Consider the following 23,083-nt stretch of genomic DNA (forward strand, 5'->3'; position numbering starts at 1 on the left):
AGCACTACTATTCTAATACATGGAAGCCATGAGTGCTTCCAACATAGGTAAACAAATCAGTATCTTCAATGATGTTGCCTCATAGAACTATTTTCCCTGCCTCAAACTTCCTCATGGAACTTTTAACTTGAATATCCCAATGATATATTCCTCATCAAGTTGAGAAATAAAACCTAGTAACAAAAACTGAAATTAAGCAACGACTGGCTTGCATCTTCTAAGTACTCTAGACCCACAGAAATATACCCCAGAGGCTAGTCCCAGTTTTATTCCCAGAACTGCACATGGTTCCCTATGTACCTCTAGGAGTCCTTTAGCATAGCTGGGAATAGCCCCCTTAAGCCACCAGAGGCATGACCCACCTATTTATCCCCCAAATAAGAAATACATTCCAGAAAACTTACTATTCATTAATGAAGATATCAGGGGCCCAGATGACACTTAGAGGTAAGGAGATCTCAGTAATTTCATCATACAAGCTGGAGTTCCATGATAAAAACTCATCTTCCCAAACCTGTGAGGAGTAGCCACAAAGGGAAATTTATCAAAAACAGGTGATGTCAACCCTACTAAATAGCTGAACGTGGACTTAATGAATTACCAATATGATTGGCTTACTGGTGCAGAAGATTTCTCAGCCAAATCCTAAATCTGGTTGTACCAGTCAGAAACCACAGCAATGCACCTGACAAGGATTCTAATAAATTATATCTACTGCAGAACTAAAGACTCATATGCGGGCCAGGAGAGATAGCACAGCGGCGTTTGCCTTGCAAGCAGCCAATCCAGGACCAAAAGTGGTTGGTTCGAATCCCGGTGTCCCATATGGTCCCCCGTGCCTGCCAGGAACTATTTCTGAGCAGACAGCCAGGAGTAACCCCTGAGCACTGCCGGGTGTGGCCCAAAAACAAAAACAAAAACAAACAAAAAAAAGACTCATATGCATTAAGATAACATCCAGGGGCCAAGCAATAGCACAGCAGTAGGGCATTTACCTTGCAAGCGGTAGACCTGGAGCAGATCCAAGTTCTATCCCTAGTAACCCATATGGTCCCCGAGCCTGCCAGAAATGATTTCTTAGTGCAGAGTCAGGAATAACCCCTGAGCAGTGCCAGGTGTGGCCCAAAAACCAAAATGAATAAATAAATAATAATAATATCCATCCCTTATAATAATTCTATTTGGAGTTTAGCATGCATGGAACCAAAAATTTACCTCCTGGTACCACACACTTGTCTTCAGCTTTTGATTCTGTGCATCCTACAGAAAAAAAAAAAATCATACCAAATCTCAGAAGTCAGCAAACAGAAGTCCAATTCAACAATACGATAGTTTAGAGAACAAAATAAATAATAAAAAATATCTAGCCAAGTAGTACCGGTTTTAAAATGAGTACCTTGACTCATAAGGATCTGAGAGTTCTGTTGTATTTCTGGTGTACTTCTGTCCCTATAAAGTTACTTTATCTATGACTGAACGGCACTTTGACTGCACTTGACATCTCGAATAATTTGTTAATCTCTTGCCCACTAATTTTGCCATTAATCAGACTTAAAACTGATAGTCTTAAGCCAGTTGTGGCCTGAAAGATAAGAACAAAATTTTTATCTGTAATCAAGGTATTATTTTAAATCCTTCAGTGAATCCTTTTCTAGTGAATTTACTTGTAATCCCTCATCCCTTTGTTCTTGTTGTGATAACTGGGGTCTCTCTCTCTCTCTCTCTCTCTCTCTCTCTTTCTCTCTCTCTCTCTCTCTTTCTTTCTCTCTCTGTCTCTCTCTGTCTTTCTCTCTCTGTCTCTCTCTGTCTTTCTTTGTCTCTCTCTTACACAGACACCCTTGGCTGTAGTGCCTGATGGACAGGGGATGACAGGGGTACTTGTAATTTGGGGGGGCTCACAAACTTGGCCAGGTGCTTGCTGAAGTTTGATCTCCTCCCTCATGATCTTGTGATGCTCAGGGGTGAGCACTGAGTTGAGGCACACCAGTGACCATGGCTGCAACACACACACACACACACACACACACACACACACACACACACACACGTTCACCAGAGGCTACACTTTCTGGCCATGGCGCTCCCACATTTTCGCTGCAGTGACTGTGGGGGTGGCTGTGGCATGACCAGAGGCACCTGAGGAGTACATGATGCTGGTGAAGTCAGATTCCAGGATGTAGAGGTCACTGGTGAGATTGGATCCTGGGCGAGTAGAGTACTCACAAAGAAGCATCCACCAGCCACTTTGGGAGAGTAACTCAGTTTATTGTAGGTGGGAGAGAATTATTTGTATTAGGGGAGAGTGAGGCATGGACTCTGTGTCAGCCAATTGGGTAGGATGTAAGAAGGGATTAAAGTGGTGATGCTTATCATGATGCTTAAGTAAAGATGTTATATTCAAAAAGGGTGACGTTTCTGTGTTTAGGGAAGTCAGGGTAAAGGGATATGGAAAACAGAATGTCTGTTCTGGGTATTAAAACAGGGTGTGTGCTTCAAGTGATTTGCTTCACTGTGGAGCCAGGGTTCACAGGAAGAACTGCATGGAGCATGCTCAGTGCACCCATGGGGCACTTGGGACTTGAACTTGTTACCATCTGCTTGCAAGGCAGGTATTAAGCCTCAAACTGTTCCTTCAGGCCTCAGTCAGTCTCAGTCCCAACTGTTCCTGGAAAACTTTCTGAGTCATCTTTGGTTTCAGTTTCTCTGCTTATAAGTCAAACTAAATGAGGCTATGTAAAGGCTATCTACCCATTGATCTATATACATATATGTGTATTTTGGGGAGAGGGACCCCACTGGCAATTCTTAGTCAATGGAGGTAACAGTTCAATGCAAGGACCAAAGAATTTGAGGCTGCTCAGGCCTCATCTCTGGTATCCAGAATTATTCAGGCTATCCTGGAGGTACTGGGAATCTCAGGGACACACCCAGCAGTGCTTTAGGGGACATGTGGTGGCAAAAAAGAAACCAAGGCAGCCCTATGCTAGCATGTCCAAAGAGGTATATCTTTGATTAAATAAATGTGATTTTTTTTTATGTCTGCAGTGATTTTCTTTAAAAGACTCAAAGCAGGGGCCAGAGCAGTGGCTCAAGTGGTAAGGCATCTGCATTGCCTGCGCTAGCCTAGGACAGATCATGGTTCTATCCCCCGGCATCCCATATGGTCCCCCAAGCCAGGGGTGATTTCTAAGCACATAGCCAAAAGTAACCTCTGAGTGTCACTGAGTGTGGCCAAAACAAAACAAACAAGCAAAAAGATTCAAAGCATACACATTACTATTGTTAAATTTTCTAATCAATTAAAGAACATTGAAGAACTATTATTTTCTTAGGGATTAAAAGAAAAGGCATATCCTCACCACATAGAACATGAACTTCAGAAGAATGTTCAGGGCTATCCCCTGTGGTTCCCAGTGCCCCTGGGGTGCTAAGCAGAGAACCCTCAAGTAGCTCCAACCCTTTGAACCATCTCCTGAGGCCTGGGTGGTTTCTTATGCAGTTGCAGAAGACTTAGTTCCACGTATCCCTACCTTGCTTCTGTTTGCTTACTGTTGCAATTGAATACCCAAACACAACTCAAAGGCCAATGTTAAGGCACTTAACATCTGTGAGTTTCCTACACTGTTATGGTTTCTAGACCCCAAAATTTATTTATTTATTTATTTATTTTGGTTTTTGGGGCACACCCGGCGGTGCTCAGGGATTACTCCTGGCTGTCTGCTCAGAAATAGCTCCTGGCAGGCATGGGGGACCCTATGGGACACCGGGATTCCAACCAACCACCTTTGGTCCTGGATTCGCTGCTTGCAAGGCAAACGCCGCTGTGCTATCTCTCCGGGCCCTAGACCCCAAAATTTTAACACCTTTTGTGAAGAGTCTCTGCAGTGGAACTCAGGGGCCCAGGGGCCCAAGGGCCACTCCCAGCATTACTCCAACAATATTTGCTTGCCAAATATGCTTGATAATATTTGGGTTCAGTGATTCAGAGGGTCCCTGAGGTCATCCTGGTCTATATACCCCACAGTGCTTGAGGAGTTAGTGCTAGAGATTGAACTCGAGTTTTACACATGGCAAAGCATCTCTTTGACCAAGATTTTCAATAGTTTTATGTATGCTGCTGGTGAAGGCTGCACAATAATGAAAATGTATTTGATACTATGAAACAATACACTCAGAAACAGCTACTACCTGGATCAGAAAGGTAACTCAAAGGGTTGCAGCACATCCTTTTCATGCAGGAGGGCATGACTTTGATCCCCAACACCACAGTCTCCCCAGAGCACTAACGAGAAATGACCCCTGAGCACCAAGTCAATAGCAGCCCTTGAGCACTGTCAAATGTGAACCATGAAACAAACAAGTTAAGATGGAAATTTTTATGTAAATGTGTTTTACTATAGTAAATATAATGAGAACGTCAACTTAGGGCTAGGGATATTCTCCCAAAGGAGTTCTACAAATGAAAACTTTGCCCATAAAATGAGGTTCATTCAATAAGTCATTAAGAAAATACAACTCTAAGCCTTGATGTGATCTGAGTCATCTCACTTGGATGGCTAAAATTTAAAAAGAAGAAAATGACAAGTTTATGGCAAGAACATCAAGAAATTAGAAGCTTCATACATTGCTAGTAGGATGATAATATGGTACAGCTATGTTACATCTCATTACTACTTAAAAACATTAAATGTGTGGCATTACTATGTGATAAGCCAATTCTCAAGTAGATATATATATATACATATATATATAACCAAAAGAATTGAAAATATTAGTCTGAACACACAGTATCAAAATGTTCACAACAGTATTTTTTTCATAGAAATCAAACAGCAGAACTAACTCAACTGTTCATCAATTATTGAAGAAACAGACATCATATGGCATATGCATATGAAAATGATTTTCCAGCAAAATAAAAATAAAGGATTAATATACATGCATATAAGCATGAGCGTTGAAGGTATTTTGTGAAGGAAAAAGTACACAGAAATTAGATTTATATTCCCAAGAGCTAAAGGGAGTGAGGTGTTGAATATGAAGACATACAAGAAATGAATAGCGAGTGAGTTGATAGAGGAGAGGGGTGGAAAAAGGTGCTTTAAGAGCTCTTAATTTCTACATTACTAGAAAGTCAGCACTCCCAGGGAACACAGTGTGTGTGTGTGTGTGTGTGTGTGTGTGTGTGTGTGTGTGTGTGTGTGTGTGTCCTGTAATCACTCTTTTATCCTGCCACCTCTCCCTGAGGAAGACAATCCACAGTGACTTTTTCACTGTTTCTTTTGTTTACTTGTCCACAGCTGATCCAGGTTCAACCCCCCAACACCATCAGGAATTATACCTGAGAGCACAGGGCTAGGAATAGCTCCTGAGCCCAAAAACCTAAACAAACAAACAAACAAAAAAAAGGAAGGAAGGAAGGAAGGAAGGAAGGAAGGAAGGAAGGAAGGAAGGAAGGAAGGAAGGAAGGAAGGAAGGAAGGAGGTAAATAGGGAAATTTTTTTCTTTCCCTAGAGCTGGGAAGATAGCCCTAAGAACTGTAGCACATGCTTTGCATGCTGGAACCCCAAGTTCAATACCTGGCACCACATGATCTCCCAAACAATTCTGAAAGCAACTGAAAGGACTGCTGGTATAGCCCCCCAAAAAGATAAATAAAAATTTAAACCAGGGGCCAGACATTGACTTACCCCAAAGAGTGCTCTCAACACCCAGACGACTTAGCAACAACCTGCTTGCAGGGCAGGTCTCTCCGCATTGAATGGTGAGGTGAAACTAAAAGATGTTCCACATCAGCCTGACTTCAATGAAGGAAATGCACAGAATCCAAAATCTTTAAATACAGGAACCTGACACTAACAACAGCTAAAGTGTGAAAAAGTTTCACCAGACCATGGAGAATGACTCAGGAGTTGGACAGACTGGTATGCCTAGAACCCAGAGTAGGTCTTATGCTGATAAACTTCTGGGGTGAGGCCTTCTTGTAATCAGGCCAAGGATTCCCACCCCCCCCCCTGTTTTCCCCATATTTTGCTGGGCCTATGCAAACAACGGCAATTGCCACTTTCACACTTTACTACTGTATTTTTTTAAACACTTATCCTTTAAAAAAAGAAAAAAAAAAAAACCAGCTTACTGAACTTAAAAAAAATAACTGTAGTAGAATGCCTGTCTCGAATACTGGCAGGGGATGGAAAGGGGGGGACGTTGGGGTTGGGAATGTTGCACTGGTGAAGGGGGTGTTGTTTGTGACTGAAAGCCAACTATAATCATGTTTGTAATCATGGTGCTTAAATAAAAAAAATTAATAAAATAAATAAATAAATCAGGGGCCAGAAAAATAGCACAGTAGCTTGCCTTGCATGTGGCCAACACGAGTTCCATCCCTGACACTGCTTATGGTCCCCTAAGAACCACTGAGCAGTGATCACTCAGCACAGAGGAATAGAAAAGGCTCATGGAGCACCCCAGGTATGGAATAGAAAGTGAAAGATTTTAAAAAATCAAAACTAACAATTGTTTTTCTAGCTTCTTATATGGGAATCTGTGAGGCAACATCAATTCAGGCCTACAGAACACAATAAAAAAAAAAAAGTTTGAGGCTAAAACTAAAATCCTTTTTTGTTAACGGAAACAAGTTTCTCCATGCCAGCTGGTGAACATAATTGGTTCTCTGGTGGCATTATTCACAGCTTTTCCTCTGTGTTTCTTTTTTTCCTTTTTTCCCCCCCTTTTAGATACCTTCCATCTTGCTTGTTAAAAGCAAAGGATATTTCAGAGAATTGGAATTCATTAGTCTTCCTAACAGAGGGAGCCTATTTAGATCTAAATTGGTGGTTAGCAAATATACAGATAATTCCCGTACATTCTTATTTATCTTTCCCAGTTCCAAGGACTATAGAAACAGATGCCTCAGCGTCTGGCTGGGAGGCGCTCATCAATGGACTGGAATACAAAGGTATCTGGGATTCGGAATTGACAAAACTCAATAGAAACAAATTGAGACTCTTGGTTGTTGAGTAGATTATCTCTATAATCAGATTTCCCTAAGGTACTCCGAATACCCAGAAATCCTAAGACAAGACTGTAGTCTTTCATATAAACAAAACAGGAGGCGCAAACAATATAATGGAAGCGAAGTGCAGCGCTGAAAGCAGGGCTGAAGGCGCTTCATTCCGAACAAAAGTTGCCTGCAGTTCAGCTGCTGGCAGATGCTCCAACAAGTTATCTGTTCTCACTGGGGGAGCGCTCAGTGAGGAGGGTCTGAAAGCAGTTTGATGGAGTCCTTCAGAACCCGCCCTGCAGCCTTGGTGAATAAGATGGTGGGTTTAGCCCACTTGAATGTAACAGAAGCATCTGCAAAGTCCATCTTTAAACAATCAAGACCATCCAAAAAGTGGCACTTACATGTTAATTTATTTATTAGTTTTCATATGTTTGATTAATTTATTGTTTATTTACATATGTTGAAGAGCTCTCTGGTTTCTTTGAAGATAAACTGTTATGCATATCATGTTCACATGAATGTGAGGGCGGAGAGATGGGTCAATGGGCTGGAACTTATGCTTTGTATGTAAGACCCAGGTTTGGTCTTTGGGGCCACACGGTCACCCCACCCCCCCATTCCCCAGTAGCATCAGGAGTGATGCCTGGAGCTTTAGATTGGGAGTAGCCTCTGAGCACCACTGGGTGTGTCCTCCCCCCAATCAATGACCATGAGCACAAAATTTCCCCCTTTAGTTCTGCTTAAGAATAAATAGGAGGGGCCGGCGAGGTGGCGCTAGAGGTAAGGTGTCTGCCTTGCAAGCGCTAGCCAAGGAAGGACCGCGGTTCGATCCCCCGGCGTCCCATATGGTCCCCCCAAGCCAGGGGCGATTTCTGAGCACATAGCCAGGAGTAACCCCTGAGCGTCAAACGGGTGTGGCCCAAAAACCAAAAAAAAAAAAAAAAAAAAAAAAAAAAAAGAAAAAATAGGAGAGGGGCCCGGAGAGATAGCATGGAGTAAGGCTTTGCCTTTCATGCAAAAGGTCATCGGTTCAAATCCTGGAGTCCCATATGGTCCCCCGTGCCTACCAGGAGCAATTTCTGAGCATGGAGCCAGGAGTAACCCCTAAGCACTGCCGGGAGTGACCCAAAATTCACAATAAATAAATAAATAAATAAATAAATAAATAAATAAATAAATAAATAAATAAATAAATAAATAAATAAATAGAGAAAAATGGGAGGATTTTATTTTTTGTTTTGTTTTGCTTTTGGGCCACACCTGGCAGCGCTCAGGGGTCACTCCTGGCTCTACGCTCAGAAATCACTCCTGGTAGGCTCAGGGGACCATATGGGGATGCCGGGATTCGAACCACCATCCTTCTGCATGCAAGGCAAATGCCCTACCTCCATGCTATCTCTCCGGCCCTGGGAGGATTTTCATATATAACCGTGTGCATTTTAGTGGGTTCAAAAGAAGAGGTACTGTGTCAGCTGGAGAAATGAGAGGCATTTCTTTTAGGAGCTGAGGTCTGAAGGACTCTAATATTTTGCGGATGAATGAAGAAGATGTTCTATGGAGAACTAGATTTAGATTCAGCGCAGTAGTGAATACAGGTTGAAGACTGGGTAGAGAGGAATAAAGTATATTTTTCTTTTTTTTTTTTTTTTTTTTGGTTTTTGGGCCACACCCGGTGACGCTCAGGGGTTACTCCTGGCTATGCGCTCAGAAGTCGCTCCTGGCTTGGGGGACCATATGGGACGCCGGGGGATCGAACCGCGGTCCGTCTCCTAGGCTAGTGCAGGTAAGGCAGGCACCTTACCTCCAGCGCCACCGCCCGGCCCCTAAAGTATATTTTTCTAAGTTTCAAAAGGATAATTTTGCCATTCCCAGTAATATTATAGAACATATTCTAACAGCAAATGAGTACATTGCATAGAAGTAAAGGAAGAGATTATCATATTTTAAATGATGGTATCCTACACAAGTAATTTGATTTTCTTTATTTTTTATTTAGCTTTATTTGGGGTATTTGGGGCCACACCAGTGGCACTCAGCGTTTACTTTTGGCTCTGCACTCAGAAATCGCTTCTGGCAGGCTCTGGGGACCATATGGGATGGCCAGGTATTTAACCAGGTCAGCTGCATGCAAGACAAATGCCTTACCCTGTGTGTGATCTCTCTGGCCCCTTTTTATCTTATATTCAGAGTAGAAAAAGTTAAGTTTAAAAGTTCAACTTGGTATTTTTATTAAAGGAAAGTATTAATATAAAGATCTTCTGACCAGAGCGATAGTACAGCAGGTAGGAGTGCTTGCCTTGTATACAACTGACCCATGTTTGATCCCAAACATCCCCTATGATCCAAGTACCAGCAAGAGTAATTCTTGAGTGCAGAGTCAGGAGTAAGCTCTGAGTACCAGAGAATATGACACAAAAACAAACAAACAAAAATCTTTTTTTTTTTTTTTTTTTTTTTTTGGTTTTTGGTTTTTGGGCCACACACAGCGATGCTCAGGGGCTACTCCTGACTTGCTCCTGGCAGGCAGAGGGGACCATATGGGATGCCGGGATTCGAACTGGGGTATGTCTTGGGTCAGCTGCGTGCAAGGCAAAGGCCCTACCACTGCGCTATCACTCTGGCCCCAAACAATTGTTAATTCTGAATAAGTTTTCTTTAAAGGAGTCTAAGCGATTTCTATGTTGTCTGAATTGAAAAAGTAAGAAAATGAAAGAGTAAGTAAAGAAGAAACCTAAACAGCAGTTTAATCCCTTCCTCGGGGTTGAGGGATTAAACCTCAGTGATCTGGAGTTTCCAAAAAAAAAAAAAGAAAAAGAGTTGAAATCATACTCTTCTCTTTCCAGAAGAGAGTCGGACAAAGAATCTAGTCACAACACCCACAGATTACAAAGCTGTTCTGTAGGTGAGGAGAACCACAGCCAACAACCTAGTTCTACAAACAATTAGAGAAAAGACTTAAATGAGTGATTTCCTACAAATGCCCAGTAAGAAAGCACTTCTTTTTGTAGTACAAGTGGGTATTTTCTGGCAGTTCTCTAAATACTCTTGCAGGCATCTTAGGTCCAGCTCTTGTTACTTGTGTGAGAGAGCACGTATACAAGTGAGGGAAAGTTCAAATGGTGCTACAAGGCCTGAAGTTGTTAATAATTGTAAATGAGGGCAGGAGAGATACCAAGGAGGTAGGGCATTTGCTTTGCATGCAGAACTGTGGTTCGAAATCCAGCATCCCATATGGTCTCCCGACCTGCCAGGAGCAATTTCTGAGTGTAGAGCCAGGAGTAACCCCTGAACACTGCCGGGTGTGACCCCAAAACAAAAAAAATGTAAATGAGGCACAGGGATGGAGGGAAGAGGGCACTCTGGTGGTGGGTGACAAAGAAACAACGACATTGTCATTAACAGTCTTATAAATGCATGAAACAGGGCCGAAGAGATAGCACAGCGGTGTTTGCCTTGCAAGCAGCTGATCCAGGACCAAAGGTAGTTGGTTCGAATCCCAGTGTCCCATATGGTCCCCCGTGCCTGCCAGAAGCTATTTCTGAGCAGACAGCCAGGAGTAACCCTTGAGCAACGCTGGGTGTGGCCCAAAACACAAAAAACAAAAACAAAAACAAAATGCATGAAACAGGGACCAGAGAGATAGCAAGGAGGTAAGACATTTGCCTTACATGCAGAAGGACAGTGGTTCAAATCCCAACATCCCATATGGTCCCCCGAGCCTGCCAGGAGCGATTTCTGAGCAGAGAGCCAGGAGTAACCCCTGAGCACTGCCGGGTGTGACCCAAAAACAAAACAAAACAAACCAAAAAAAATATATATGCATGAAACAGTATTAATATCATAAAACTGTTATTAAGGTATTAGAAATAATAGAAAACATAAAAACAAAAAGTATCAGCAAGGGACCAGACCGGCGGGGACAGACAGTACAAAGCAGGTGCTTATAAAGGTTTGATCTGAGTAGCATGAGATCTTCAAACTGCATCATTGGGTATGGCCCTGATAGTCAGTCGATGAGTTGCAGGGCCTGAATAATGCACATTCTTGTGCCCTGGCATAGCTTCAGCCCGATGGCTGAGCAGTTCCAGGAGTGACCTTGGGACTCCCTGAGTGCTGCTTAGGAAATACCATCACCACCAAACTAAACAAAATCGCTATATTTTCTATGTTCCAGATAAATGTTCCTTAATAGAAGAGCTAATGATTGGGTAGTAATATGAGCTAAAGGAAAATTGAGCTAAAAATAATTTGCATTCAACTTAAAAAATATCATTTAAATTCTATTATGTCAATTAGACTTTTAGTTGAAAATTACTTTTTCATGAATTCTAATATCTCATTCTCAGTTTAAAAATAAAAATCAGGGTATGATACATAGTGCTAAGATGTTAACAATAACAAAACAAAACAAAACACTTTCATTAAAACAAAGAGACTGGGCGGAGTGATAGCACAGCAGTAGGGTATTAGCCTTGCATGCAGCCAACCCTGGATGGTCCCGGTTCGATTCCTGGCTGCCCATATGGTTCCCAGAGCCTTCCAGGAGCATTTCTGAGTGAAGAGCCAGGAGGTACCTCTAAACACTGCTGAGTATGATCCAATCCCCCACAAAAGAAACCTCGAAGAGACACTGTTAAATTATTTTCATAAAGGAGGTGATGTTGTATTGTTGGCATGTGACACATGTAAATGTATAATTGTAGAAGAAAAGTAGGAAAACAACAAAAAGACTGGAAAAGTGGTATTTGGGTTTTTTTCCTCTTTTATATGGGGTGGGTTTCCCAAGTGGCTGTCACCAGTACTACATATCACAGTTCTTAGGAGGTCACAGAGTGTCAGAAATTGAACTCAGCACACAGTGTATGCCAGGCATGTGCTGTAAGTATCTGGCCTCCAGCCTGGGCAAATAGAGTTACTGTTGTCTGGTTGTTTTGTTTTGTTTTTTTTTTTTTGAGTTTTTCTTTTTCTTTTTTGTTTTTTGTTTTTTGTTTTTTGTTTTTTGGGTCACAACCAGCAGCTCAGAAATCACCTCTGGTAGGCTTGAGGGGACCCTATAAGATGCCAGGACTTGAACCACCATCCATTTACATGCAAGGCAAATGCCCTACCATTGTGCTATTATCTCTGGCCCTTCTGTTGTCTGGTTTTATACCTCTTATTGCAATGAATCTTATATAAAACATTAGTTTCTGGTTTACAACATAATGTCTTGTATATAATGATGACCACAATAAATCTAGTTAAGGTTCATCACTTCGTATGGTTGTAATTGTTTTTCTTGTGAAGACAAAGGTATATAATTTTGGGGATTTGTTTGTTTGTTTGTTTGTTTTGGGGCCACACCCAGTGGAGCTCAGGGATTACTTCTGGCTCTGTAATCAGAGATCACTACTGGCAAGCTTGGGGAACCATATGAGATGCCAGAGATTGAACCTAGGTCAGATGCATGTCAGGCAATTGCCCTATCCTCTGTACTATCTCTTTAGCCCCCAAGATATGTCAATTTTATGTAAAGTATAATAACATTAACCCTACATACATTGTTTTAATAAGTTAATGATGAAGGGGCTGGAAACATAGTTCAGACATTAAGGTGCCTGTTTTGTACAAAAAAAAATACCCAGATGACCAAATAGCAAAATGATAAATAGATGAGACTCTTCAATTAAACTGCATAGACCAGAACCAGAGTGATAGCACAGTGGGGAGGGTATTTGCCTTTCATGTGGCCAATCTGGGTTTGATTCCTAGAATCCCATATGGTCTCCTGAGTCTGCCAGAACTAATTTCTGAGTTCAGAACCAGAAGTAACCCCTGATCAATGCCAGGTGTCACACACACACACACACACACACACACACACACACACACACACACACACACACACACACACACACACCACATATACACAAAAGCAGCAGATTCTAAAAGCAACAGCTGAACTGGAGAGATAGCACAGCAAGTAAGGTATTTCTGTGCATCTGATCAACTGGAGTTTGATCCCCAGAACCACATATGGTCTTCTAGCACTGCTAGGAGTGATTATAGAGCCAGGAATAAGCCTTAAGCCCCTCCCCCCAAAAAGCAATAGCTTTACTGCAACTGTAAAGCAAAGAAATTCCCAGCAAGGCCCAGGACGTTGAGTTTCCATTATCCTGTGAAGTCCTGCAAAAATAAAATACTTTATTCCCCTCCAAAAATTTTTTTTTAACTTTAAAAAAACCCTGATGTAGGTTGCCCGGAGAGATAGCATGGAGATAAGGCATTTGCTTTGCATGCAGAAGGACCGTGGTTCGAATCCCAGCATCCCATTTGGTCCCCTGAGCTTGCCAGGAGCAATTTCTGAGTAGAACCAGGAGTAACCACTGAACACTGCTGGGTGTAACCCAAAAACCAAACCAAAACAAAACAAAACAAAACCCTGAACTACCAGAAACTATTGACATGCCCAACTTGGCTGATCCTAAAGGGAAATATTCTGAATGAAAATAACCAATCTCAATGCTAGTGTATTTCATGAATCCATTTCTATATCAATCTTGAAATAATACAAATATAAAGATGGTCATTTATTGGTTGACAAGAGGTAAGGATTAGGAGAAAGCATAGAATTGTTACTATAAGAGAACAAGGACTTGGATCAAGAGATAATAGCAGGTAAGGCACTTGCCTCAAATGCAATGACACAGGTTCAATTCATAGCACTGCGTGTAGTTTCCCAAGCCAGGGGTATCTCCTGAGCATAGCGCCATGACTAGATGCAAGTACTGCTAAGGAAGAAAGGGAGGAGGGAGGAAGAGAGGAGAGAAGAAGGGAGGGAGCCAGGGGTGTGGCTCAGCACATGCTTTACATGCATGAGGTCCTAGGTTCAATTACTGGTATGACAAAATAAAAACAAAAACGGAAAGTAACTTCCTCAACCTGTGAAAGAAGAATTACCAAGAAACTACAGCTAGATCATAACGGTGTAAGATTATTTTTCCTAAGACTGGGAACATACAGAACAAATGAGGTTGGGAGGAGGTAGAAAGAGAAGGGGGCCAAAAGGAACAAATGTTCAGACATTTGTCTTTTTTTAAGTATATATGAGCCTTTTGTTTGCTTCTTTGTTTGGGGGCCACACCGGGGAGGGGGGGTGATCAGGAGTTACTCCTGGCTCTGCACTCAGGAAGCCAGTAAAAATGAGCCTTTTAAAATGAAATAGTATTACATTATAACATTATAAGTACCAGGTGTATCATTGAAAAGCTACATTAGGCTCTCCACTAAAAAGCACAATTCTATCCCTTCTTATGCACCTGTCCCCTTCCTCCACATTTACCCATCTTCCTCCCCTGCCTCTTCACCTGAAGGTAACCACTAATTACTCTTTAGTATAAAAGTTTTTGTTTCATGTAATTCATTCTTTTTTTTTTTTTTTTTTTTTTTTTTTTTTTGCTTCAGAAAAACCAACAAGTGAAATCATCTGGTGTTTGCCTTTCTCCATCTGGCTTATTTTACCAAACGTAATACTCTCCATTTATGTTATTGAAATGGCAAATCTCCCCTTTTTCTTGGACTGTGTGTGTGTGTGTGTGTGTGTGTCTGTGTGTGTCTGTGTGTGTCTGTGTGTATACACTGCTTTTTCTTTGTAAGTCAATCATGGGTATGTAGTATACAGCATGGAAACAATAGTTGATTAGATTATGTTGCTTATTTAAAAGTTGCAAGAGAGGGCTGGAGAGAGAGAATGGAGGTAAGGCATTTGCCTTGCATGCAGAAGGATGGTGGTTCGAATCCCGGCATCCCATATGGTCCCCCGAGCCTGCCAGGAGCGATTTCTGAACATAAAGCCAGGAGTAACCCCTGAGCACTGCTGGGTGTGACCTAAAAACCACACACACACACACACACACACACACACACACAAGAATCTTGGTCTTTTTTGTGTACATGGTGCCCCCAAGAATCCAACTCAGGACCTCAATACATGTAAGTAATGTAATACAATTAATTATTAATTATACATTAATAATACAATACAAAGTAATGTAAAGCAAATGTTCTGTGTCTAAGCTACATGTCCAGCCAAGAAGTAAATCTTGAAGGTTTTATCCAAAGAAAAACAATTTGTAATTTTATCTAATGAAGAATGTAACTAGAATCACTGTGATCACTTTGCACTATATATAAAGTTTGGATTATATTTATAGACTAAAAACTAATATAATGGTAAATGTCAGGTTTTTTTTTGAGGGGGCCACACCCGGCGATGCTCAGGGATTACTCCTGGCTGTCTGCTCAGAAATAGCTCCTGGCAGGCACGGGGGACCATATGGGACACCGGGATTCGAACCAACCACCTTTGGTCCTGGATCGGCTGCTTGCAAGGGCAAACGACACTGTGCTATCTCTCCGGGCCCACATGTCAGTTTTACTTCAATTTATTTTGTTGTTTATTTTGGCCATACCTGGTAAAGTTCAGACACTATTCTCAACTTGGTGCCTGAAGACTTCTCTGTGGATGTCAGGGGGCCCTATGGTACCAGGGATCAAACCCGGGCTTTCTGTAAATAAAATATACATTTCAATACACAGATCTACTTTAACCTCAATTTTTTTGTTTTGTTTTTGGGGCTACACCCAGTGATTCTTAGGGGTTACTCCTGAGTCTGCACTCAGATATCGCTCCTGGCTTGGGAGGCCATATGAGACACTAGGGGATCGAACCACATTCCACCCTAGGTCACCCACGTATAAGGCAAACACCCTACCATGCCACCGCTCTGGCCCCAACCTCAATTTTTTTTTTTACAAAAAGAAATATACAATGGGACTTTACACTAAAAACATTTATTTTTTAAAAATGGGCATGGGACCAGAGCAAGCAGGGTGCTTGCCTTTTACAGGGCTCCTGGTATTCTATATGATCCCTAGGAGTGAACTTTGAACACAAAGACAGAGTAAGCCCTGAACACTGCGGTGTTGATCCAACCCTCATCCGTAAATAATAATAAATAAACATGGTTAAGACTTCCATTCTCCACTAAATTTCTCTTTAGATTACACACACACTTCTAAACAAACTCTAAGAAGAGGTTTAGAAATTAAGAAAAGCTTAGGGAAATTGAGAAGTTGATTATAAACATTAAATGCAAGGAATTAATGTTGTGGTGGTAATGGCGGTTTTTGATTTTGGGAGGAGCGACATCCAGCAATGCTCTAGGATTACTCTTGGTTCGGCACATCAGGAATTACTCCTGGCGGTGCTTGGTATAACCATGTGGAATGTTGGGATTGAACTCAGGTAGTCTGTGTACAAGGCAAGCACCCTACCACTGTACTATCTCTCCAGCCCTCAAACAAACTACTCTTAAAATGAACAAAGGGACCAGAGAAATAGCTCTACAGACTTAGGTGCAGATTTATAAGCAGGAGGCCTAATTCACTTCCTGTGACTGCATAGTCCCCTGAACACTGAGATGATTCCTGAGTACCTTGCTGGTATGGCCAACAAAGAAACTACCCCAATACATAAAAATTAATAGTAGTGAAAAAAGTTTAATAACTGGTACTACAAAATTTCAAGAGAAGTAAGCTGACACGTAGTGATCAACTTAAATTTTAACCAAGGCACCAAAACAATTCAATGAAAATAGAAAACTTTCAATACTATAGTACTGGAACAACTCCTATGTAAATGGAAAAAAAAATTCCCAAAGCAACTAAATGTAAAAACAGTAACAAAAATCTTGAATCACACTTAATGCAATTACACATTACAAAAATTTTCTGCAGGGCCTGAGGACAGTACAGCAGGTAGGGGTAGCCCCTGAGTGCTGCCGGTTTGCCCACCCCAAAATAAAACAACAACAACTAAAATCCTCAGCAGACCGTAAAACTAAATCTAAGAAGCTAAAAATTGCAAATTTGGCATAAAATACAGGAAATATCTGTGAGAACTTGGAAGCAGCAAAGAATCCCTTGTGCCCAGAAAACATAATCATAAATAGTTTATAAGAAACAAATTTCATTAAATTAAAAATTTTCTGTTCCTCATAAGGAAAGCCCATTTAGAAAATGAGCAATCTATAGACTGCAAAGAAACATCTACACTACATATCCAGCAAAGAACTTGCATCCAGAATGTAAAAGCAATTCCTCTAAATCTATTATAAAAAGACCAGCAACAGAGGGAGGGAAACTGGAGACACTGGTGGTGGAAAATGTACACTATTGAAGGTTGTTGGAACATTGTTTGAGTGAAACTTAATCATGAACAATGTTGTAACGGTCTTTCATGGTGATTCAATTAAAATAATGTACTGGTTGTTTTTTTTTTTTAAATAACCAACAACCCAGTACAAATTAGGAAAAAGCTTAAACAGGTACTTCATAAACACAAATATAAGTAACCAATAGCCCAAAAAAGAGATCCAAATCACTGCCTCAAATTTAAAATAAAACCACAATGAGAGATATAGTACAGTGAGTAGGGTGTTTGCCTTTCGCCTGCAACCAATCTGGGCAAGATGCCCAGCATCCCATATGGTCCCCCAAGTACCACCAGTAGTAATTCCTGACTGCAGGCCCAGGAATAATGCCTAAGCATCACTGGGTATGCCCCCTCCAAAAGCAAACAAACAAAACAGACAATGAAATGCTACTAAATCCTTACTAGTCCGATTGATTTTGAAAGAGCTGATACCTCCACATGGTGGCCAAAATGTACAGCAATGAAAACTGTCAGAGAAAACCGTGGGGAGTGTAACATGCCTATAACTGGATCTGGAGAAGTAGCACAGCAGGTAGGGTGTTTGCCTTGCATGCAGTGCCCCAGATTCAATTCCAGCATCTCATATGGTCCCCTGAGCACTGCTAGAGATGATCCCTGAGACAGAGCAAAAGTGAGCTCTGAGCAGAGCTGGCTGTGGCCCCTAAACAGATTATTAGTATTTTTGGTATTAGCAATTGCTTGTGTTTGGGGGATGAATAGTACAGGGTTGTGGGGAGAGATTTGAGTCACATTCAGTGGTTCTGAGGGGCTATTTTGGGCTCTGTGCCTAGGGGGCCACTCATGACAGTGCTGGGCAGAGGACCAGATGTGATATTAGGGGTTGAACTGGAATCAGTCACATGCAAGGCAAACACCTTAACATCTGTACCATTCTCTTCAGCCCCTGGTATTAGCAATTCTTCACTAAATTATTTTGTTTTGATTATTTTGGTCACACCTTGGAGGAGGGTGGGCTTACTCCTGGCTCTGCCCTCTGGGATCATTACTGACAATGTTTGGGGTAGAGGGGGAAGGGAATTATGTGATGTAGAGGATGGAATCAGAGAAGTGACTTGCCACTCTATTATCTCTCCAGCCCCAGGATTAGCAATTCTTATAGAAAACATTCTGTGACCCATGATGGCAGTATCCTCATTCTATGAGACCCATCTTATCCTTCTCAATGTAAACTGAGGACCAGAAAGCAAGAGTTGCCCAATGGAGATTGAACCTCAAAGGTTGAACATTTAGCTAATGGCTAAAGCAGACTCTAGCAGACTTAGCTACCTAAGCAATTAGTCTTGAGAATATCCCCCTCTTCTTGGGTCCCTGCCTCTGCAGCAGTCTTACATGAGGATACCAGGGCTGGGAGAGGGTATAGTGACCTTACCACATCCAGAACAGCACGGAAGCTTATGTCCAGGTAGACAGTGGTGGCCTCAGTCCAGTCACGAACTGGCCTCACTTCCTTGTGGTATTTCTGCAACAGCTGCTCGGTGAGCTGATACAGGGCAGCACTCCTGGGATGAGGGCTGCCTGAAGCCAGGGGAGCTGGAAGAGAATCACCAGGAAGATGAAAATGAGAGGAGCTCAACATCTGGAACCGATTTCCGACTGTTTGAGCCTGGGTGGCTCAAGGTAGAATCAAGTATACAGCCCACCCTAATCTGCTTAAATCTATACCTAACTATTGGGCCCTTTGGGAGCTATTTATTTTAAGTTAGTTGACGATCTCAGTGCCCAATAGTCAAATGTCACAATAAAGTGATTCCATTTCCAAATGTGCTAACTGCACTTATAATTTCTTTTACACGGCTATCAGATCCTAGAGACAGAGCTTCCATTTATAGTACAAAAGGGAGAAGGCATACAATATATTTGGGCTAAACTTTACCCACCCTAAATTTTCTTCGGACTTTCCATTTATAATTCAACAATCAGAGAACCCATGTGGAAACATGAACAGTGAAAGAAAAAAAATCTATGTATATTTCCAAAGAACAGAATTCATGAGATTCCCATTTATACATTTTTCCTTTATCTAAAAAAAAAATACCTCTTTTCTTCCTTACTCTGTCTCAAAATCAAATGCACTTGTCAGAAAATGAGATCTTCTTTTCGGGCAAATCCTCTCTAGTTTCAGGCAACAATCCTCTCCTCTGACCCAGGAATCTTGATTTGTATAAGAACCACGATTGGTGTTGAAGTGAAGGGACGGGGGGGAAGCAAGCAAGAGAAATGAGCACCAACAATTGGAAGTGACAAATCTGTGAGAACTTTCTCCAAATGGCAAAAAGATATTTTGTTCAGAAGCTGTGCAGGGGGGCACCCCTGGGGAATTGGAAGCTTTGCTCATCATGGGACTGACACGGATGCGTGAGTGAAATCCATCAGCAGGAACTCGGAGCTTTGATGGTTATTTTGATGGGCTGCTGAAGGTGTGTGGTCTCCAGCAGGAAACTGTAAATGAGCTCTCCCTCCCCATGTGACAACGCTGCTCATGCCCATTTCTTGATGAAGGATACATGTCACTTGCTGCCACAGGCAGTAGTTTCTATGATTTATCCGCGTCAGTGTGACCAAAATGCTAAGCACGATGCTGGAGGTGCAATTCCAGGCTCATTGTGGGCAGTGGAATATTCACTTTCATTACCACGAGAACTGGGAATCTAATGAGCATTTTTTAACTCCCTAACCACTCACCCAAACAGCAGCCCAAAGTGGTATTGGGAATTCAGGCATGCCGAGCTAAGGTGGGTGGCTGGCAGCTGGCATCATTTTTAGGGGCTTCTGTGATCGGTGATCGTCAAAAAATGTACTGTGAATCTCTCTACCCAAGACCATTTCTCACTGGTGTACCCCAGGGGAGGGAAGTCAAGAGGATGGGGAGAGGCTGGTCTGGATACTTTCCCTGTGAACTTCTCTGTGGGTAACTTTACTTTGTTACTTCGCTTGGAAGCTCCCAATTCAAGTCCCAGTTGGGGAAACTGAACTGTGTATGCTCAGAAAAACTACCTGAGACCGAGTGAAAACATAAATTTGAGAAAGGAACACATTTTCCCTACATCCCCCACTCATAGAGACTCCAATTCCCTTCGGAACCATTCCTCATCCATAGGTCCGCTCTGAATAAATACGTCTATTTAAAAAAAAAAAAAGTTAAAATCTCCAAAGTCCTGAAAGTTTCAACTACAGATGAAGAGAAAACAACAGTGATAGGAGGAAAACACACACAAAAAAAGTGCAAACAAGCACGCAACAATGATCCATTGGATTTCTTTTGGTGGTGGTGGTGGTGGCAGCGGTAGTAGTTTAAAATGGAAAGAAATAATAAATTACATTTCTACTATAGATGTGAATTTGCCTGGGGAGCAAGATCAATTACAGGAGAGAGATTAAGGATTTAAGTGACCATTAATTAACTGTAAATTATGCCCTCTGAAAGCTAATGTGACATTCACACAAGGACCAAATGACTCACAGTTCAGTGATGTTTTAACAGACACTGGGTGGGAGCCATCAGACCCAGGCCAGATTCTTGGCTAGCACCGCCTTCTTGAATGCTAATAACCAGCTTCAAAGAATTCATTGTGAAATTTCTGGAAAGTGAAATGTGTGAGGGGCTGAGCTATGCGTTAACAGCGCTTTTAGATGAAGAGAGAATTGTCAGAGATCATACAAACAGAATCATTCCTTTCTTTTTTCTGGTCTGAATGAGTTACTCTCTGCACACCTCCTTTAAAAGTGTTCTGGGGCCAGAGCAATAGCATAGCAGGTAGAATGCTTGTCTTATATGAAGCTGACCTGAGTTTGATCCCTGACATTCTCTAAGGTTTCCTGCTCCACCCCTGCCAGTCTACTAGGTGTGATCCCAGAGGACAAAGCCAGGAGTAAGACCTGAGCTTACTCAAAACTAACAAACAAAAGATTCTGAGCATTTGGATGAAGAGAGCTGCTCTGGGTCTGGGAGATGGCTCAAAAGACTAGGACATGTGAGTGCTGCATGACAGAGACCCAGGTTCAATTCCCACCTGGAATGGTCACCTGTGCACCATCAGAAAGTAGGCCAGGGCTGGAGAGATAGCATGGAGATAGGGCGTTTGCCTTGCACGTAGAAGGACAGTGATTCAAATCCCGGCATCTCATATGGTTCTCCAAGCTTGCTAGGAATGGTTTCTGAGTGTAGAGCCAGGGGTAACCCCTGAGCACTGCCGGTTGTGACCCAAAAAACAAACAAACAAAAACAAAAAACAACAAAAACAACCAAAAAATTAGGCCAGGAGTAGCCCCTGAACACTTCTCGTATGGGTCATCCTTGCCACCCCCAACCCAACACATGTGTATAAAGAAAAAAGAGCTACTCTTGCCTTTTTTAAAGCTATATGGAAATAAAGGCTTAGGTGTGTAATATCATAATCATTATTATGCTACACTATTTATATATGCTAAAAGCATATTTTGGGGGCAGTTTTGGGGATCAAATCCAGGACCACATAAATGCAAGATATGTGCCTTCTCATTGAATTACATTCTCAAGTCCCCTAATTATGGTTGAATACTTTCTGGATTCAGCAGGCAAAGAGCCCTTTACCCATGTAATCTCATGTAACCTTTACAACAGCTTTTGAGAGGAACCCAATACAACTATCCGGGAGACACTTTGATCACAGGTGAGCGACTATACAGACTTGGGAAGGTTAATGCTGTCTGAAAAAAAACAGATTGGATCCAAAACCTTTTGAGCATGATGCAAGACTGCCCCGTCTCCCCAAGAATGTTAGGAACAGTACTGAGTGCTCCCCTAAAAGACTGACACATTGCATGGCTTCTATTATTAGAAAAAAAATAGCCCATTGTGATTTTCTCTGCGTCTGTTTGCAGGTTAGTATCACAGGTCTACATTGCACCTTACATTTTACAATGATATCTCTTACTTGAGGTATGAAAAATATGTAAAGGTGACTCAAGATAAATGGGATCCCTAAGAGTACAGGGACAGAAATGACCTGTCTCTCTTGATCCTATCCTTCTATCCTAACATATACCCTTTAGGAAGAAGCTGCAAGGTGGCCCTTAGTTCAGTCATGAGTCTTAAATTTACATATTGTCATAATATTAACCCTGTGAAAATTCCAGAGGACAAGTTTTTTTGGCCACAAATATGCTAAACATGATTTATGTTTAGGCTCTGATTGTTAGATTCTTTTTTTTTGGGGGGGGGTACACCCGGCAGTGCTCAGGGGTTACTCCTGGCTGTCTGCTCAGAAATAGCTCCTGGCAGGCACGGGGGACCATATGGGACACCAGGATTCGAACCAGCCACCTTAGGTCCTGGATCGGCTGCTTGCAAGGCAAACGCCGCTGTGCTATCTCACCGGGCCCCTGATTGTTAGATTCTATTAAAACACATTTTCTGTCATGGGTAGAACAAAAACAAAGCATAATAGAAAACACCAGAAAGCAACATCATTATGAATTTCTTGTTTGTTTACCTTCAATTTTTTCTATTTTCTTACTTAGTTTAATGTTCAAAATTATTTTCTGCTAAAAAAAACATTTGATATCTAATGATATTCTGCTATTTTCATTTTTATAATTAAGATATGCTTTTATCCTTCAAGTTCAATATAGAAGATTTTTATACTTTTATGATAAGTGGCTGTTTTTCTTTTCTATCCAATTAAAAACATCATTTCCAGCCTCCAGCCACCAAATTGCTTTCTTATTTCTGCAACTAACTTGTTCCACTTCAGTTGTAGTTTTAAAAGTAAAAGTTTGGGGCCCGGAGAGATAGCACAGCGGCGTTTGCCTTGCAAGCAGCC

At 41.7% G+C, this 23,083-nt stretch overlaps 1 protein-coding gene across 1 annotated transcript in view; it reads right to left on the reverse strand.

Annotated features, from left to right (window-relative positions):
- HTR3B (5-hydroxytryptamine receptor 3B) overlaps window positions 1–23,083 on the reverse strand; it is a 73,269-nt gene that overhangs the window by 12,815 nt on the left and 37,371 nt on the right. Inside the window, exons 3-5 of the mRNA XM_049778411.1 lie at window positions 18,652–18,812; window positions 1,216–1,260; window positions 405–514 (exon numbers count right to left, since the gene is read on the reverse strand). Coding sequence (XP_049634368.1) covers window positions 405–514; window positions 1,216–1,260; window positions 18,652–18,812 — 316 coding nt within the window. The remainder of the gene's footprint in view (window positions 1–404; window positions 515–1,215; window positions 1,261–18,651; window positions 18,813–23,083) is intronic.

Source organism: Suncus etruscus, chromosome 8 (assembly GCF_024139225.1).
Source record: "Suncus etruscus isolate mSunEtr1 chromosome 8, mSunEtr1.pri.cur, whole genome shotgun sequence".
Classification (NCBI taxonomy): Eukaryota; Metazoa; Chordata; class Mammalia; order Eulipotyphla; family Soricidae; genus Suncus; species Suncus etruscus.